Source organism: Dermacentor andersoni, chromosome 1 (assembly GCF_023375885.2).
Source record: "Dermacentor andersoni chromosome 1, qqDerAnde1_hic_scaffold, whole genome shotgun sequence".
Classification (NCBI taxonomy): domain Eukaryota; kingdom Metazoa; phylum Arthropoda; class Arachnida; order Ixodida; family Ixodidae; genus Dermacentor; species Dermacentor andersoni.
Genome location: NC_092814.1, coordinates 413,522,236 through 413,542,635, shown reverse-complemented (window position 1 = coordinate 413,542,635; position 20,400 = coordinate 413,522,236). Strand labels below are relative to the sequence as shown.

General features: G+C 50.6%; 1 protein-coding gene and 1 non-coding gene across 10 annotated transcripts in view; both read left to right on the top strand.

Annotated features, from left to right (window-relative positions):
* Vhl (von Hippel-Lindau protein) overlaps positions 1–20,400 on the top strand; it is a 162,258-nt gene that overhangs the window by 58,697 nt on the left and 83,161 nt on the right. Inside the window, exons 3-4 of one of the 9 annotated variants that reach the window (XM_072285889.1) lie at positions 8,601–8,709; positions 8,917–9,106. The exons of the other annotated variants lie outside the window; for them this stretch is intronic. Coding sequence (XP_072141990.1) covers positions 8,601–8,709; positions 8,917–9,059 — 252 coding nt within the window. The 3' untranslated portion in view covers positions 9,060–9,106. Of the gene's footprint in view, positions 1–8,600; positions 8,710–8,916; positions 9,107–20,400 lie in introns of those variants that run through there. 9 annotated transcript variants of the gene reach the window in all.
* Positions 12,119–12,191, top strand: TRNAK-CUU (transfer RNA lysine (anticodon CUU)). The gene has a single exon. It is a non-coding gene; the product is annotated as a tRNA-Lys (tRNA).

Genomic DNA, 20,400 nt, shown 5'->3' with positions numbered 1-20,400 from the left:
GAAACTGCTCTATTTTTCAGAGCTCTGCCCGACAAGACAGTGATTTTCAAAGGCAACCAGTGCATTGGTGGCAAGAAGTTCAAGCAGAGGATAACTGTGCTGCTTGCGACTTGTTGTCATCGGGAAGGCGCAGAAGCCAAATTGTTTTAAAAACATCAAAAGCCTTCCTCTCGAGTACAGAGCGAACAGGAAGGCTTGGATGACGTCAGACATTTTTTGAGGCTGGCTGCAGCAGTTAGATCGGCACTTCACGTCTAAGGACCGCAAAATAATTATGGTTGTTGACAACTGCAGTGCACATAACTGTACAGTCGAACTGAAGAGCGTCAGGGTAGTTCTCTTGCCGCCCAACACTAATGTGCCCTTCAGCCAATGGACCAGGGTATGATCTCAAATGAAGACGCTAAAAACGACGGTGGACGAAGAAAGAACACACACACAGGGTGCCACTTCCAACAATGTTTAATAAGGAAAAAACGCCACTGATTTATACTAGGAGCGCAATCAGTTTCTCAGTGCGCATTCGCGTTCAGGTAAAGCAGTTCTTTGCGTGATAGGGATATCGATGCAACGCTTACGCACTTATCACCTGCTTCAATGATCCTTTTGGCCTCAATTATTAATCGAACCCATTTGTCATGGCTTCTGGCAACCACAGTGCAGGCGTGCAAGTCTGGCTTACATTTGCAATTTCTGCAATGAATTGCCAGGTGGCCCTCCTTCCCATTGTTAACTTTGGTATTGTGTTGCCTCAGCCTGTCATTCAGGCACTGCTCTGTTTGGCCCACGTACTTTCTACCACAATCTAAAGGAATCTCATAAACAACTCCTGCCTGACATTCTACATATTTGTTATTGTGTTTTGTGACACAGGCCGGTGCCTTGCGGGAAAAAGGTTTATTAGTCATTCTGTATAGCTTAGAGAGCTTGCACGTGGCAGAAAACTCGACATTTACGTTGGCTCGCGTTGCAATCTTTTTCAAATTTTGCGACATGCGGTGTATGTAGGGTATGACAGCTACCTTTTCTTTTTCGCGGGGTGGCTCCTGGTCTGGTTGGCGAGTTCGTGCCTTCTTGATGATTGTTTCCGCTACGGAAACTAAAACAGGTTGCGGGTAGCCTGCCTCTTCCTGTCGGTCAATCTGCTTAAGAAAACTTGCCACTGCTCGATGTGGACAGGACTTCTAAAGAACATTCAGCAGGCATATGTTAGCATTGCTGCGTTTAACTAGCTTAGAGTGAGAGGAACTAAAAGGTAGCAGAGGTTTTTACTAGCCCGAGGTTCATACTGCCAACAGACGTGGTTGCTTGCTAAAAACAATGTAAGATCTAAAAACCTGATGGAGGAATCTACCGAAAGTTTGTGGGTGACTTCAATGGGAGATAAAATCTGCCTGAAGGTTGTTAATGTTTGACTGACGACCAAGTCTACGGGATCAGTGTGACCCCGGTCGCCCCGCAATTAATCGTCTGGCGTCTTATTTGAAGACGAACGCCTACTGCATACTCCCATCGGACAAAGAAGGCGGCTTTGCCATCTTTCCACGAGAGACATACAAGGTGAAGGCGTTGGAAGTCTTGAATTCTCTTTTTCATTGTCGCCAAATTGTGGAAACTAGCAATGCCTTTGTCCTCTCGGATTCTGCCGCAGCTCCCCCGGTGAGCATAGTCCCCGAACCAAACTTCGACGTGAATCCAAGTCTTCCTATGAGTAAGCAGCAACAGATCAGAAGTCTTCTCCGATGATACAGACTGCTTTTCGACGTCATCAAGGATTCGACAAACACCAGTTGCAAAGCATCGCATAATAACCGAAGAGTGCACTCGACCACTCCGCCAGAGCCCTTACCGAGTTTCGACGCGAGAACGTGAAGCTATTGGGCAACAAGTCGATGAAATGCTGCGCGACGACATCATCCAGCCGTCGAAAAGCCCATGGGCATCTCCTGTTTTCTTAGCGAAGAAAAAGGACGGAATCCTACGTTTCTGCGTCGATTATCGTCGACTGAACAAGATAAAGAAGAAGGACGTATACCACCCCTCCCACGGATAGACGACGCATTGGATCGGCTCTGCAACGCTAAATACTTCTCACGCCGTTCAAGATCACGCCGTTCAAGTTGGTTTACGGCAGGAACCTGATGACGACGCTCGACGCCATGCTGCGGCACGTCACTGACGAAGAGAATGTTGACGTCGCTACCTATCTCCAGCGCGCCAAAGAAGCCAGACAGCTCGCCCGCCTACAGATCAAGAACCAAGAGAGGACCGACAGCCGACACTACAACCTCCGACGACGCTTCATCGAGTACCAGCCTGGCGACCGTGTTTGGATTTGGACCCCGAGACGCTGACGAGGACTCAGTGAGAAACTACTGCGACGCTATTTCGGACCCTACAAGGTCATCCGACGTATTGGTGCACTGGACTATGAGATCGTGCCAGACGGAATTTCGCATTCACAGCGGCGCCGCGCACGATCTGAAGTGGTCCACGCGGTGCGTCTGAAGCCCTTTTGCAGACGCTGACGAACTTTCCTTATTTTGTTGTTTTCTTTGCTACGAGTGCTTTTCTTTGTTACTTTCGTTTGTTTGCAGCATCAGGTCAATGCTTTTTAAGAGGGGGGTATTGACACGTGTACTTGTCTTTATCGGGCGACCACGTTTCGCCGTCTAACAAATGTAATCGCACAGCGCGGGACGCGTCTGCATGTATCCGAAGTTTCTGGAAAGTTATCGATGCTTCTACCCGGCTGTCTGTTGTCGCCGAACGTTGTGTTATCTGATTTCATCGCCTGCCGCGAATGGTGTAGAACTTTGTGGAAGGCACGCGGGTCCCAACGATTAGTCTGGAACATTCGACGACTGCTGTATAAAAGCCGACTCGCTTGACCCGCTGATCAGATTTTTCGCCGATCGCCGACTGTGTTCGCCGCTTTCGTTGTGCTATAAGTGTAGCCTGTTTTGTGGGCACAGGTTCGCCCAATAAAATCTAGTTTTGCCTTTCACAGTATTGCTACTGTGTTCTTAACGTCACCACCACGTGACAATATCACATTTTTTGGAGCATCCTTGCCAGACAAAGCTGCCCATGCCATGCACACATGAAACAATACGGATATGGCACATTGCACAAACCGTTTAGGTGAGCTTTGGTATCAGTATGGCCCGCGGTGTAAAAATAGTTTAGGTGACAGAACGCCGCCGCTCTCACTTTCGCGGCAAAGCTCTGCTTCTCATATGCCCCAACAGATGGTGCCACCAACGTAGGCCCAATAAGTTTTATTCAGGGGGCTTAAGGCCTGGAAAGGCCCCGTCACGGTGTGGGCCAGAAAAACAAGAAGCTTGGTTGGCCTCGCAACGGCATCGAATGTGGCGGTCACAAAGCAAATTCAGTAAAATACGTGCCTTACCACCTTCATGTGGTAAATACATTATAAAAGAGCATAATTTATCAAGCACCTAGCATTCGGTTTTATGTGCAGCAAAGGCGAAACAGTGCATTTGGGGGTGATGTCTCGTGTGTTTGGCTGATGTCCGCACATGTGTCGGGTAGTTTCTCTGATACTGGCTATCGCATGAATTAACATCTGCAATGTTTTCGCTTGCCCCGGTTGGCCATTGTAAGCGGTCAAGCGTAGATACTGTTATAACCCCAAATTTATTTTCCACCACTCACGAGTGGCCCATCATGGCAATAAAGTCATGTGTTGACGATAAGCGCAAAAGAAAATTAAAGAATTAAAAGAATTCACATGAAGCAGTTGCAACATCTTGGCCCAGAAAATGATTAATGAACTGCAACCTTATTCTGCTATGTCTAACATGCGTGTCTTTGACAAATGCAATGCTGTATGTCACATATACTTTTGTATTCTAACTTTAAGCTACATACAGTTTATAGTCTTGATCATGAGAAAAATGCATACATTTTTGTGGATGACAATTAGGCACTGACCTCCTAAATGTCATTTATTTGCAATACAGAAAAATTACATTGATAAGAGTAACAGTGTACACCACACCACACGCATACAAAATAAAGGTTAGTCGCATACTATACATGAGCACTGTCCCGGATAATGGAAATCGTACAAGTTTCGACAATTTACGTGTCTTGGTATTTTTTCTACGTGCTTATTCTTTAATTGTTGGCAGTACTGACGCAAGTGCAGGCACACATAATGGTGTAAAAGCTTAGCAAGCATGTCTTCTTTATGAGCAGCACATGGAAATGTGAGGTTGAAATTTCCTAACACAGTGTAATTGGGCAAACATATACATCCCTTTCACCAGCATGTTTTGTGAAGTTCTCCTCAGCCTTTTTAAATAGAAGAAACAGGTGCACATTTGGATGCGTGATCCTTCCTCTTGTTTTGCACTTTACCAAGGCAGGCTTCAGATAGCTTTGAAATGCCCTTCTGCCCAACCAGAGCCTCCTTACGAACTGTACAGGATGTTTGAGTGCCAAGCTTTCGTGACACAAATCCAGTGACATAATACACAATGCAATCAAAAACTGCAGCATTTGCATATTTATGCTTAAACACGTCATCGCACTCCCAGGTGTTTCCTCATTGATAAGGCCATCCAGCTTCTGCTTGAGGTCATGCATTTTATCGGTGTGCTGAGTAGCTGCAGATTTAAACACCTCTCTAAAGTCATTGAGGGTGAGAAAAGCAGATTGCTCTTTCTCCGAAGCTACACATTTGCCAAACTGTGGTGGCCTCAACAGAGAATACAGAGAAAGCATGCGGTAAAGCTGCAGGAATGTTGGAAATGTGGGATGCTCATTTTGGTCACGTACTTGTCTTATATTACAAAAGAAAACACTCCAAGGGGTTCCGATTTATTTTGGCTGACTGGGTGTGCTTGAAGTCACACTCCTTCAGATGGAACACTGACAGCTCCTGAACAGACTTAAGGGTAACACAGTCTACAGCCTTCAGCTGTAGTCTGTGTTAAAAAAAATAATCTTTGTGAGTTTGGCCCCTCGGAACTTCCTGCTCCGAGCTATCTAGCCACTTAGATGCAGACTCGAGAACATGGAAATCTTTGCTTCTAAGTATGGAGGCCTTCTGTGGCAAAGCAACAATTGAGAGCGTCTAAAAAGTTATTCATGAAGAGGGTAAACTCCACAGTTGGCTGGACATTGTCGAGCCGAGGTGCACCTCTCCGTGCGTATAAAGATATTCCCTTAGCAACTGTGTTGCTGAAAGCTTGTGTGGCCAGCTTCACTCGCATTTGAGCATATCTGAAGGACTCGCATGACAGTACGTCAGCTTTGGGCACACCCTAAGTACAGCTGCATTTTTGGTGTCTGCCACAAAAAAAGTACATCATAGCACAACTGTTTCACCAGCCGCCCATTTACTTTCAAACTGCTGACCATGTTTTTAGTTTAAAGTGAGGAGCGAAATGTTTTTCACAGACAGGGTCTCTGCATTGCAGTACCCAGTCTTGTTGTTTTATGCCAGTTATCCCTAATACGCGAAACTTCAGAAGGAGGGGAGCAGGCGGGCACGTTCCTGGTGTGCCCCCCTGTGGCTACACCCCTGGTCAAATGCATATACAGGAATAAGATTCGGTCCGTGTGTTCGTGAGAATATTGTCAAGTGAGTAATGAGGTTTATTTCTCATGTTATAAAGTGTTTCTGTGGCCCTTTAATGGTATGGCGAAGAGGAATACACTAGGTTAACCTGCATTAGTAAATTGCTCTTTTGCCACATAGCAGAATGGCCACCTGACCAAGAGAAGGCCTGACAATAGAGAAAAGACAAAGTGAACAACAGGTGATGACACCACCTTGAAGTTTCCCGTACCCGCTTGCTGGGACATGATGGGTTTTGGTATATCTGTTCATGTCTAGTTAATTGCTTATCGGTAATGAATACATGGTGTTTTAAAGGAACCAAACTCGACTTGCAAGTTTGACCAACTTTTTCTCTGGCAAGACAGCCCAAAATACCAAAGTAGCTTTGGCATCAGCGACGTTACACTGACAATTTGGCACTGAGGTTCTGTTGTGAAAGGCCGAAGTGGCAAGTTTACCTTCCATTTTCTCCAGTAATATAATAAAAAATTTCTTACCAAATGAATGTAGATGGATGTATTTAAAAATGGTTTACCATTCCAGACTTGTTTTGGTGCAGTTAGTGTCCCTTTAAAGGGGTGACCCTCGAACCACCCCTCAGGCTTGGTGAAAAAACACATTTAGCTTATGCTGCTGTCAATATCTCGGCCAGATTTTGCAGTTGTGCGCAATGCGTGGAGCTCGCAAGTGGAGCGTCACCTTTTGTTCAAGTTCTCTTTTCAACAGAAGCTTGCTCCTCACTCTTTTCTGGACGTGTTATTTTGTAATATGCAGTAGACTCCCATTAAGACGAACTCGCTTAAGATGAACCCTCGGTTAAGATGAACAGTGGAAGTCGTTTGTTTGGTATCCCATAGAGTCAATGCAAAAAAAAAATCCGCTTAATATGAACACTGCACACGCGCTAATCGGTTAAGATGAACTTTCACGGCCGGCCGCGCCTTATCCGCGCAGCTTTACACGACCATCCGAGCAGCACTTTAGGGGAAAGGAAGAAAAAAAAAAGAAAAAAAATGAAAGCTTTTCTGCGCCGTTAATCATCTGTGTGACGCGGGGAGACGAGGAGACCTAACCACCTCGGTGTTTCTGCGAAGGTTCCGCTGCTTCTCCGCTCCTCCTCTCCCACCCTTCCTCACTCACTCCTCCGTCTCCTCCCGGCCCGGCTACAAGAATTAGCCGCGCCCTCAAGTTCATTCTCTCCTTTGCCTCCCCATCGCCGGACCCTCCCCCTCTGCCCTGCACAGCGCCGATGCGATGAGCCCTTCATACGAGGCATTTTCAGCGCTGTGCTACTCCCCTTCCCCTACACCACAGCACCTCCCACAATGATCTCTCCTCTTTGTCGCCGCAGCAGGTTCACGTCGCGCTGGCTTTGTCCGAACTTGCAGACTGCAGGGAGGAAACAGGAGGGAGAGAAAGACCAAGTGTGGCCTGGCCAGTAAAGCCAGCAAAACTCGAAAAAGAAAAAATTCGAAAAGAAAAAGTGAGAAGAAAAAGCTGCGAATGCTGTTTCCCAATGGTGATCACAGGATAATGCTGTCATGCCAATGCTACCAACCTCCGCGCGTTTTCTGACCTCCAACTATGCAGTAGCCACAGGGGTAGCACACTCTGAAGTTCAACAAATGGCCACAGAGGGCTAAAAAATCGACCGCGCGGTGCTGCTAATAAAATCAGCATGCTAGAATCACTTCGGGATGCTTACGTTAGTTCCAATATTTCCCGCTAGAGGCGCCGTAATAAGCGAAATTTTATTTTACAATCTTTCTCTTACAATTACCGAAGCGTTTTTATTACATAGAAAAGAGGGCAAAATTATCATTGCTAATTAGATATTGCACTATTTATTAGTAAGTTTATTGTTTCTTTGTCACTATAAACGCAAATAACGTTCAGCATCATCGATATTTTACGTGACCTCTGGCCTGGATTTAAAATTTTTACCAGTCTTTTTGAGTGCACGGATTCATTCGTTCGTACACTTAGACTGGTTGCTTCTTTGTTGCTAAAGCTAGTTCATTGCGCTTCGATGTCTCGCATTATTTAACTTGCGGTGAAGTGACGTGTTTGCAAGCAGACATGTAAGCCCTAAAGCTAGGTTTCGGTTGTGAGCCATTCGGAACACGGCTGCATCGAAACGGGAGCTGGATTCTGCTGCGGCTGACAACGGCAATAACGGTGAGTCGTTTAGCACCGCTGCTTGAATCGTTATATAATATTCGTCTCATTAACTTGCAGGCGGTGACACGTTAACGAACTAGATCCTGCATTACATATGGGCAGTCAGCATCCTCCATTGCTGTTTCCTAAATAAACCTTTACTTGCGAGGCTGTCGTTATACACACACAATCAGGAAAGAAAGAGAGAGTGCTATCGGAACGCACATCTCATTGTAGCCGTGGCCATAGATGACTGAGTAGCCTTATCAATATACATTTAAAACTGTTTTTTGAGTCCACCGGAAACTTCTTTCGTCCACAAAACCGAGTAATCCTTTGGTAAAATGAAGTGAAAATACAGAATTTAATGTATTAAACAGTTGGCAAGCATGATAATTCACCCATATTTCGTACTTGTTGGTTCCAAATGTTCTTGCTGTTCAGTTTGGTTTACCGCAGGGCATTTATTTTTGCAGTAGTGAAGTGGTGCATCAGGTTCGTGTAGAAAAATAATTCATCAGTTCCAATAGCTTCATGACTTTCATGCATTTGCTTGTGGAACCAGCAGTGTGATCGCTTCTAGTGTATAAGTGAGTGCACAAATGTTCTCATTTGTGATTTTAATAATACTTCAGCTGTTGACATGCATGTTGACATAGTTAGGCAGACATCAATTTTATGGACAATAGCAATATTTATTTAACATGCTAGAACCCTAGAACAGACAGTGTACATTTGCATGTGTTCTGTAGTCGCAAACCATTACAATATATATGTCACACCTTATTGCATTTCATATTCCAGAATTGTGCTTCAACTTCTGATACAGTCAAAATTTCTGTTCCAGACATGCAGTAATGAGGACAGCACCAGTATAAAGCAACACACTCCACGCACTAAACAGAAGCTGCTGCCTGCTACAAGGCCATTGTGTGGACTTTGGCTGCTACTGCAAGGTAAACACCTGGTTCAGAAATAAATAATGCTTGACATATGCTATATTGGCTTGCTAGTCTTGAGATACATGTCAATTGTTTGCAGCAGATATGAATGTCTTTTTCAAATTTATGGTTGAGTATAATTGGTTCGAACGTAAAAGAAAACACTGCATGAGTTTGGCTAATCTGTGCTGTATCTTATGTGTCACCGTTCTGCCGCAACAGAGTCTATGCCAAGCACAGGAGCTCCCATGTACACTAACAGGAAGAGGCTGGAACCGAATTTGCAAGGCTTTTACACAATGAACAAAAAAGCGCAAGCAGAAGAATTCGGATATCAAGTCTGCAGAGGACTGTGTCAAGACTGAAAAGAGCTTCAGCCACCATTCCACAAGCACAGACATTTGGCCGAGTCACCCAGGTAACTCAGAAAGGACTTTCTAGAAATTCTTCGTGTTCAGATGCACCTGCAACTTCTGACCAAGCAACGACGACGCTGGCCAAAAGAGTTCCGTCAGTTTGCCCTTACTCAGCTTCCTGGCCATGTTAATTCCATTTGTGCCAAGTGTAATTTTTTTTCTATAAATGTAAGATTTTTCATTGCCCATTCTCATTAGAGATCATTCATCCTCATCCAAACATAAAGGTCAACCGATTCTTCGCTGGTACTTAATACCAGTCACTGTCTGGTAGCGTACCATATCTGTAGCAGTATCTTCTAGTGGATGTTGTCATGCACAATTCCTCTCCTGAAATAGCTGATGCAGCATCGGCATGTGTCTTGCATTAACCTACGCACCGTGTGCTATGCACCATTTTACTTTTCTTTATTTTTTTAGCCTTCAATGCTTGCAGAGCAGAGTGGCTTCTCTCTTGAATGCAAGCTTTCTCATTTTTCATATTCCTAGTCTCGTTGATGATTGCTCTTCTTCCTCGATAGCCTGGGTCTTTGCGCAACCTACACTGAAGTGATTGATTGCAGAATCTGGTTTTGCTGTCCCACTTGGTTGTGGTCGCTGTGTTACGTTTCTCGGATCTGGGGGCCTGGTCAGTTGCGTTGGTAAGCATCTGCTCCTGCAGTCCGCACAGCAACATAGACTCCCAGTATACACGCACTGTAACTGGTGCTCTTCGTTCATTCTTTCCTGCTGCAGCCATTGGAAAATTGTGCTTGTGGCCTACCTCGGCCATGGTTTGCTCAGAACGGAGACTAGCATATGTGCTTACATGGTTCGATGTATATGAAGTTGATAGCCACATGGGTGGAGAGGCCCACAAAAGTGGCTGTCAAAGGTGATGCCCACGGAACCGATTTGTCCGTATTGAGACAAAGTGGGGCACCAAGTGCGAGCCATACGTTAGTGGCCCCCGAAAGAAAAGAAATGTGCAGGTTGGAAAGGAGTTAATGCTAAAATACCGGGTGTCTATGCTACAGTGTTGGTTGCGGCAGCAGATGCCTGCATCACCTGATTGCTTCGCAATGCAAGTTGCTCATCTTCAACGGCAACTGTCGGTTCAAACAGGTGTGACGCTCTGTCCAATCTCTTTGTACTGCTGGTTGTAGCTTGTTACCAGACCACCACGTGCGACGAAGGCAAGCATTATGCCTGTAGCTAGGCGGTTGAATGTACCGTAAGAGACCCGTGTATGTGAATGCTCACTGTTGCCATATGGTTCGTAGCCAATGTATAATGTAGTGTCTGAACCCTATGCAGTGATTGATTGCTGTTTAATTTCGCTTTTATCTCACTTGGTTATGGTTGCCGTGTTATGCTTCTCGAATGTGGCGGCCTGGTCAGTTGCATTGGGAAGCAGTCTCTCAAAGTAAGCATTCGCTCCTGCAGCCTGCACAGCGACATACTCCCAATTTTCATGCACTGTGATTCGTGTTCCCCGTTCGCCCTTTCCTGCTGCAGCCATGGGCAAATCGTGCCTCTGGCCTTTCTCGGCCGCGATTAGGCATGAACGGAGACCAGCATACATTCTTACATAGTCCGATGCGTATGAAGTTGATAGCCTCATGGTTGGAAAGGCCCGCAACAGTAGCCGATGAAGGCGATGCCCGCGAAAGCGACTTGTCCATATTGAGACAATGTGAGACACCAAGTGTGAGCCACATATTAGCGGCTCCCGAAAGAAAAGAAACGTGCAGGTTGGAAAGGAGTGAATGGCTAAAGTGCGGGGTAGTCCATGTCGCCGTGTAGGCTGCAGCAGCAGATGCCTGCGTCACCCGATTGCTTCGCAATGCAAGTTGCGCCTTTTTAACGGCGACTGTCACTGCGAACAGGTGGCATACTCTGTCCAATCTGTTTCCGTTGCTGGTTGTCGCTCGCTAACCTGACCACCATGTGCGATGAAGGCAAGCACTATGCCTGTAGGTAGGCCGCTGAATGTTCCCTAAGAGACCCGTGTATGTGAATGCTCACTGTTGCCATATGGTTCGTAGCCAATGTACAGTAGAACCTCATTAATTCGAAGTCCGTCAGACCGCGAAAAATCATCGAATTAACCGGGTTTTCGAATTATCAAAAATGGACGAAAAACGAGAAGTAAACGTACGAAATGTGGCTGTATCAACACTGCACCTTTATTTCGCCTGAAAAACGGTCACTTGATGTACCGTATTTACACTATTGTAAGGCATCTCGAATGTAAGTCGACCCCCCCCCATATCGCATGACAGGAAAAAAAAAAAAGGAGAGCCTACTTGAGGGCGCATTCAACAACGAAAATTTATTAGTAGCTGACATGGTCACTGGACTACTCATCTTCACTAGTGCTGCCATCGTCATCGTTGCTACGGTCCCACAGCGCGTCGTCGTCCCGCGAAATTTCACATTTCGCAAACGACTGCACCACGGCATCTTGTGGAACAGCAGCCCACGCCGAATACACCCAACCACACGCAGCCGTCAGGGAGGCTCTTTTGACAGGTCCGGTTGGCGTAATTTCGCGGTCTTCTGCCACCAGCCACTCGTACTCACAGCGGAGCAGGTCCTTAAAAGGCGAAGACCTGGGCTTGTTTCCCTACCATGTCGCACTTCACTGGCAGGGACCGATTGCACATTTCAGCGATGTACGCCGCAAGCTTAGCCTACTGCTCCGTAAAGCGTCCAGGCTTCGGCACATGGGAAATTCCTCACTTGCCGTCACATGTGAAAATTTCGCTTCGCTGCAGTCGCCACTCTCGCACCACCCGTTCAGGAACATCGAACTTGTGGTCCGCTGCGCAGTGATTTGTTTCTTCGGCGTAAAGGATGGCAGCCCTCTTGAACGCTGCTGTGAACGAGTGTGGAATGATTAGTGGGCCTGGAGCACTCATGATGACTGAGGAAGCATAGAAGTAGCACGTAGCCGGCAGTCAAGTGGAACGCTTCGAACCAATGCCTTTCGTCAAACTTGTGGGGCTTCGGGCTAACGTGCCCGGGCCCGGCTAGCTCAGTCGGTAGAGCATGAGACTCTTAATCTCAGGGTCGTGGGTTCGGGCCCCACGTTGGGCGCCAGATATGTGGGGCTTCGGGCTAACGTGCCCGGACCCGGCTAGCTAAGGTCTAAGGAGACACGTAGCTCGTCCCCACTCCGCAGCGCACGCAAAGGGGCGCCGCGGCGGGTTCGCTGACTCACTGGCAAGGCGTAGAGACGACTCCAGCCGTGGCACCAACGAATGGGGGTTTATTTCCTGCTATGTACAAAATGCGAGTACAATACAGGAATACGGCACTGGGGTGGCAGTCGCAGACTACGGGTGAAAGCTCCCGGGAAGTCTGCTCCGCCACGCTGGCTCTTCCGAGCAGGTTCGCCACACAAAAGGGGGCCGCCTTGCTCAGAGGGGCGCGGGACCAAAGGGGTCCGCACGTCCGACAGCCATGAGCACCGAAAGTCAATCTGTCAGGGCGAAAGCGCCCGCGCACCTCCGATGCTGAAGGAGAGAGAAACCGAAGAGAGGGCGAGAGGGGCCCGCTCCTCAGGCACTGTTCTTACGCGCGGCGCACGGCGTAACGTGAGCCGCGCGCGCAAGCAGCAGGCTCCGCGTCGCGCCCGCGGCCGCGGGGAATGTACGCTATCCAAAATGAGGCTTGGAACTGCGTGTCCCCAGCGATAGCGTGGCCGAATGGCCCAAGTCGCGCGTGCACAGGAGACAGGGGTCCCAAAAGGGGTCCCCACATCCCCCCCCTCCTGAAGACTCGGGCTGGCCCATGAGTGAGCCGACCGGAATCAAAGGCAAAGCTGACGTCTGACCTGCTTTATTTTCTCAAGCGAAAATGTCGAAGTCGAGACTCTCGCTCGCGGGGTCGGTGCCTCCAGCTTCCGGAGAAAGGACGGAGTTGTGGAGGGGCGCCAGCGCCGTCGCCTGCTGCACAGCTGCCGCGATGGTCGCCGCAAACACAGGGTCCGAAGCGAGAGCGCCGACAACGGAACGCAGCAGGGCCGGGTTGACGTCCGGGTCCGTGTTCTGCAGCACCTGTGGGGCTGGATCCGTCCCGGGCTCCTCGGCAGCTGGCTCCGTCCCCTTCACGTGAAGCTTGTGCACCGCGCTGGAGTCATGGGCAGCACACAGCCGCAGCACACCGCACACGCCGCAGTACACTGCCGAAGGGTCCGAGGCCATGACGGCTCCACCCGAGGCCTCGACCATGGCTGATAGCGTGCGGCCGCGGAAAATGCGCGGTATCTCTCGCCTGCTCATGTGGTTCTCCACCTTTCTTTGCTCCTTCCACCGTTTCGTCGACACAAAGCAAAGTGGTGCTTCGGAACCGGATTGGAAGGCCCAGGTAGCGACTTGGCGGCGTGGAGGCAAACGGGCAGCTGGCTGTGGAGACGCCGGCAACGACCGCACCTGGGAGGATGCGGAGGTGGTAACAGCGCCAGCTTGCACCACGGGTCGTGCTGTGGTCTCGGGAGCGAGTGCGACCGCAGTGGCCTCTCGAACGGCTTGCGACTGGAGGCGCCCGCGGCAGCGGCGACGGCTCCCGCGAGACCTGGGCGAGTCGGTCGTCGTCCTCGAGGCGTGTTGCGACGGCTTCATTCTCCCGAGCCGAGCGCAGCGCTAGCGGATCGGATTTCATGTAATCCTACGATCGCAAGCGCGCGCGGCGAAACGAACCGCTCGCTGCCGCCTTTGCCTGGCAGTTTGTCGGAACGTGAGAAGGCGCGCCTGTCATCGCTGCTGAACCAATTTCACGCGATGTTTACAGATCGGCCGGGACACACCACTCTTGTGCGACACCGGATCGACACAGGCGATGCGCTACCGTGGAAATGCAATCCCAGGCCCGTGAGTGTGGCCAAAAGGAAAGCTATCGACCTCGCAATGGACGAAATGATCGAGACTGGCGTAATCCGCCGATCTAATAGTCCGTGGGGTTCTCCGGTAGTGCTGGTCCCGAAAAAAGACGGCTCCTCTCGTCTTTGCGTGGACTACCGCCGACTCAATGAAGTCACTCGGAAGGATGCTTACCCTATGCCGAGCATTGACTCAATCGTGGCGAGCCTAGGTGGTGCACATTATTTTACCACTCTAGATGCTAGCCGCGGTTACCTGCAAGTGCAGATGGAGCCAAGGGACGCGGAGAAAACCGCTTTCACCTCACATAGAAGCTTGTACGAGTTCACTCGCATGCCCTTTGGCTGCTCGGGCGCTGCAGCGACTTTCCAGAGATTGATGGACAGAGTTCTCGGAAGGGCAAAATGGCAATACGCCCTAGCCTACCTAGACGATATTGTCCTCTTCTCTCGCACCTTTGAGGAACACCTCCGCCACTTGGAGGACATCCTCGGAAGGCTGCACGCTGCCGGGATCACTCTGAACCCGAAGAAAGCTCAGATCGCAGAGACCAGTGTCTCACTGCTGGGCTTTACAATAGAGCGAGGCCGTGTTTTGCCGAGCGAGGACAAGGTCCGAGCTATCCTCGAATACCCAACACCGGCTAACATACAGGCCCTCAGACGCTTTTTGGGCATGGTGAATTACTACCGCCAATTTGTGCCCAACTGGCCGCTCTACAGGCTCCCTTGACCTCGTTGTTGAGGAAGTCTACAAGCTGGAGCTGGGGTCCGGAGCAAGATGATGCCTTCAGGGCTCTCTAAAGCTCTTGTGGGCACAGCCGAGCTGAAGCTGCCCGACCTGAACGGGGAGTTCGTAGTCCAAGCTGACGCGAGCGACCTGGGTATAGGTGCGGTGCTGCTCCAAGAACATGAGGACGTTCTTCGGCCAGTGGCCTTTGCCAGCCGGTCGTTGACGCCCACAGAGTGTAACTATTCCGTGACCGAACGTGAGTGTCTAGCGATAGTGTTCGCTCTGCGTAAGTTCGATCACTACGTCAACGGAGTGCCTTTTGTTGTTGAAACGGATCACATGGCGCTCACCTGGCTGAAGCGCTTGCGCGAGCCCTTAGGCCGCCTCGCGCGCTGGGCATTGACGTTACAGCGCTACAACTTTGTTGTTCGCTATCGGAAGGGGAGCACAAACGTGGTGGCCGACGCCTTGTCGCGCGCCCCCGTTTCAGACCCGGACACCTTTGACCGGCACCCCTCCGCGACAACGCTTCTGAACGAAGCCGGAGCCCTTGTCTCCAATGGCACGGAAGGAGCGAGTTCAGGCGGCTGTGCGGCCTATAAGCCGCCGTCGCCGGGCGAAAGGGCGTACCTGCTGGACCCTGTAACGTCCATGGGTATCACATTCAGCAGACGGGAGCTGCTGGAAGCTCAGCGGAAAGACCCATTTTGTCAGCAAATCACTGACGAGCTCGAAAAAGAGCACAGCTCCGAAAGGGAGCGAGGCGGCAACGCCGATGGGCGCAAATTGACAGCTGGTATTGCTGTTGGTGCCGGGTGCGACGCAGCTGGTATTGCTGCAGGCACGTTGGATTCGTATCTGCTGGATGCTGATGGAGTGCTCCTGCGCTATATCCCATCTGAAGAGGCTCCTAATGAGTCCTTTAAGGTGGTGATCCCCCGCAGTCTACGGAGGGCCACGTTGAGCTATTTCCATGACTCGCGGTTGGCCGGACACGCGAGTGGCCGTAAGACTTATCTTAAGTTGAGCCGCTCCGCAACCTGGCCAGGCATGAAGCGTGATGTACTTCATTATTCTCGCTCGTGCCGCGTGTCTCAGACTGTGAAGCCCCGTGGTGGCAAACCCCCTGGCCTCATGCAGCCGATCGACAGCCAGCTACCCTGGCAAATCGCGGCCTGTGACGTTATGGGACCTTTCCCAAGAAGCCGGCAAGGTCACATTCCTGCTGGCCGTCACAGATCATTTCACGAAGTGGGTGGAACTATTTTCCCTTCGGAAGCTAACGGCACGCGTCATATGGGACAAGTTGCTCGAGGTATTCACCCGCTTTGGCTTTCCGGCGGAGTTGATCACTGACAACGCGTCCTATTTCACGGCCAAGGTGTTTGTCGATGTCTGTGCAGCCTTTGGCATAAAGCACCGCAAAACAACGACTTATCACCCTCAGGCCAATCCCACCGGGCGGATGAACCGAAATGTGAAGCCCTTGCTCGCGGCCTTTGCCCGGCAACCCAGGGACTGGGACGCCTGTCTCCGCGAGATAGGTTTCTCTTTGCGCACATCGGTGAACCGTTCGACTGGGTACACGCCCGCTTTCCTCAATTTCGGGAGAGAGCTGCCAAACCCTATGGATCGCGTTCTGCGAACCGGCAGCGGGGCGAGCGCCGTTGCGTCGGGTCTCTCCGACTACGCGGTGCAAGTGCGCGCTAGGATGAGCGAGGCCCTTTCTCATGCCCGCACCAACCTGGCGAAAGCACGCGCTGGACAAAAAGCACAATACGACCGGTCGCATAGAGAGGTACATTATCAAGTAGGTGACCTTGTCCTCAGGCGCAATCATGTGCTGAGTGACGCAACAAAGGGCATCTCAGCCTCTCTGTCAGCCAAGTGGTCGGGCCCATACCGAGTGGAGACCAAAATGTCGCCTCTTGTGTATAAGCTGGTGGACTCAAACGGTAGACCATCCGGCGGTCCAGTGAACGTTTCTGACCTCAAACCTTTCGTTGCCAGAAGCAGCAACTGGGAAGAGGAAGAGAGACAGCAAGCGCAACCGAGCAAGACGGCGGATCTCAATCCGCGCACTCGCCGGTATAACTTGCGAAGACGCTCTTAGTCGCCGCTTCTCGCTGGTAGGCAGAGGGACCTTATTCCCCGCCGAGCTGGCAAGCGGAGAGGTGTGACTATAGCGTGAATGCACGCGTTAAAGCGGAAAAAAGGCACTCATTAGCCGAATAAGACGCTTTTTCGTAGTGCGCAGCTTCTGCTGAGGGCCGGGGTGAACCAAAGTGATCCGTGAGCCCGCCGGCGTGAGCTGTGAAAGCCGACCTAGCCGTTGCCTTACTGCTCGCGCCCGGTGAACTTTATCCTCCAGTAGCGCTCGAGTGCCATGAAAGGCACGGTTAGCGTTTCAGCGCTGGCCGGAGGGATGCATGAGGCTACCATAAGCCCAATATGCCCCTTTCCGTGAGCCTCCTCCTTCCCTCTGGCAGCCGCCTGCAAAGGTGAATGCGCCAGAATGATGCGTGATTGGCAAGCTGACGGATGCAGTGTGAGCTTCGTGTTCTGCGTGTTCTGTGTGTGAACATTGTCAGCGGAAGACGGACGCCAACAATGAAGCCGTCGCAACACGCCTCGAGGACAACGACCGACTCGCCCAGGTCTCGCGGGAGCCGCCGCCGCCGCCGCGGGCGCCTCCAGTCGCAAGCCGTTCGAGAGGCCACTGCGGTCGCACTCGCTCCCGAGACCACAGCACGACCCGTGGTGCAAGCTGGCGCTGTTACCACCTCCGCATCCTCCGAGGTGCGGTCGTTGCCGGTGTCTCCACAGCCAGCTGCCCGTTTGCCTCCACGCCGCCAAGTCGCTACCTGGGCCTTCCAATCCGGTTCCGAAGCACCACTTTGCTTCGTGTCGACGAAACGGTGGAAGGAGCAAAGAAAGGTGGAGAACCACATGAGCGGGCGAGAGATACCGCGCATTTTCCGCGGCCGCACGCTATCAGCCATGGTCGAGGCCTCGGGTGGAGCCGTCATGGCCTCGGACCCTTCGGCAGTGTACTGCGGCGTGTGCGGTGTGCTGCGGCTGTGTGCTGCCCATGACTCCAGCGCGGTGCACAAGCTTCACGTGAAGGGGACGGAGCCAGCTGCCGAGGAGCCCGGGACGGATCCAGCCCCACAGGTGCTGCAGAACACGGACCCGGACGTCAACCCGGCCCTGCTGCGTTCCGTTGTCGGCGCTCTCGCTTCGGACCCTGTGTTCGCGGCGACCATCGCGGCAGCTGTGCAGCAGGCGACGGCGCTGGCGCCCCTCCACAACTCCGTCCTTTCTCCGGAAGCTGGAGGCCCCGACCCCGCGAGCGAGAGTCTCGACTTCGACATTTTCGCTTGAGAAAATAAAGCAGGTCAGATGTCGGCTTTGCCTTTGATTCCGGTCAGCTCACTCATGGGCCGGCCCGAGTCTTCAGGAGGGGGGGGACCCACGCCCTCTTACGAGGACCCACACAGGGGTCCCCACAACTATAGAGATAGCTAAGTGCAACAGGCAAAGAGAAACCCGCAAGTGGTGTCTGCTCTTCCATGAACTACCGATGCTCCCCACAAGCACCGCTGTACTGCGGGTGCCGCCACGAATAGAACAGCAGCGCTTCCATCAACTATCGACACCCCCTCACGAGTGTTTGTTTGCACTGTAAAACTCTCAAAAATGTTGAAAAACCCTTCCGAAAAGCGAACAAACATGCAGGATAGTGAAAAGCTATGGATAGGGCCATAGAGCAAACATAAAATTCTAACTACGTTGTAGCTCCCGTTGGTCTCCCTTTTTTGGTGGTGCCATGTTTTGGTTTCGATTGTAAGTCGACCCCCTACTTCAGATTTTCAAAGTTTAAAAAAGTGGTCGACTTACAATCGTGTAAATACGGTAGTCATCGATGCGTGACTGCTTGGCGCGGTAGTTAGCCGCACTGTAGGCTGCGTCCTCCAGTCTGCTTACAGTGCGCCGCAATTCACTGTTACTGCCGCTACACTCCACAAAACTGCGCACAACGTTCACCGGAAACAGAAAGTTGATTTAAAGTGCCGCCTGGCTGCCACTCTGGCAACTATACTAGCCTCAGAGACTGGCACACAATTTTTTTTTTTGCGTATCACGGAGGCCATGGTTTAAACTGACGTATTATCCGGATATGGGCACGCTGGCTGTTCAAATTATCCGGCGAAATTTGCATGCAAACTGTTGAGACCGCCGAAAACCTTCTAATTATGCGGGATTTCAAATAAACCGAGTTCGAATTAATGAGGTTTTACTGTATAATACATTGTCTGAACCTTATGTGGTGATTGATTGCTGTTTAATTTCACTGTTATCTCACTTGGTTATGGTCACCGTGTTATGCTTCTCGGATGTGGCGGCCTGGTCAGTTGCATTGGGACACAGTCTCTCGATTTAAGCATTTGCTCCTGCAGTCTGCACAGCGACGTAGACTCCCAATTTACACGCACCGTGATTCATGCTCCCCGTTCGCCCTTTCCTGCTGCAGCCATGGGCAAATTGTGCCTCTGGCCTTTCTCGGCCTCGATTAGGCATTAACGGAGACCAGCATACATGCTTGCATAGTCCGATGCGTATAAAGTTGATTGCCACATGGTTGGAAAGCTGACGAAGACGAAGTAGCTGACGAAGACGATGCCCACGAAAGCGACTTGTCCATATTGAGACAAAGTGAGACACCAAGTGTGAGCCACGCATTAGCGGCCACCGAAAGAAAAGAAACGTGCAGGTTGGACTGAACGGCTAAGATGTGGGGTAGTCCATGTCACTGTGTAGGCTGCGGCAGCAGATGCCTGCCGATTGCTTCGCAATGGAAGTTGCTCATCTTTAACGGTGACTGCCGCTGCTAACAGGTGGGACACTCTGTCCAATCTGCTTGCGCCACTGGTTGTCGCTCGTTACCAGACTGCCATGTGCGACGACGACGGTGAGCCGTTTACGAGCTTGCGTCAATGATTCCAGCGTATCTCGGCATGCAAATTTTATTTCTACTATTGCACGAGAATGTACACTGCTTGTCTTCTGCCAATAAAGTCGCACATTCTGTTCACTCACTTGTGGCTTGTTTGTATGGCTGTCAGTAGGGGCTCTTTGGTCTCCTGGCAATTAGAACGCACCAGCTACGTGGCAGCCAAGGCATTGAGGCATGCCGCATAGCCGGCAGGGCAAGCATGGTGCGTACCAGCGTACACGACCGGCGAAAAGCGGCCATATTAAATTTTGCTCTCAAAAAAAAAAAAAAAGTGCACTTCCTCTTCCGGATTGAGCAGCGTCATCTGGCGTCCACCTAAGTAAGTTCCATGCACTGCCGCTGCTTATTTTCGAACCACTGCGGAAGGTACTGTTTCCCTTCTCTAAAGTTGGTTCTTTATTCTATGGTAGACATATCTCTTCTTAGGCATGCGTACGTGACGTGTCCCACTGTCTCCTGCCAGTCCGTATGTCGTCGCATCGTCACATCACATCACATACCAGAAAACCATTCGCACTTGTCGAACCTCTGTAATATATGTCATTGTGATCCGGTATTTTTTAACACTGACATTTTGTTTTCAGATAAAAACAAACTAACACGGGAAATCACAGAAGCATTCCATATCAAAAAGTGCGCTGAAAAATGCATAAGCCAACTAGCGGTTGCAATCACT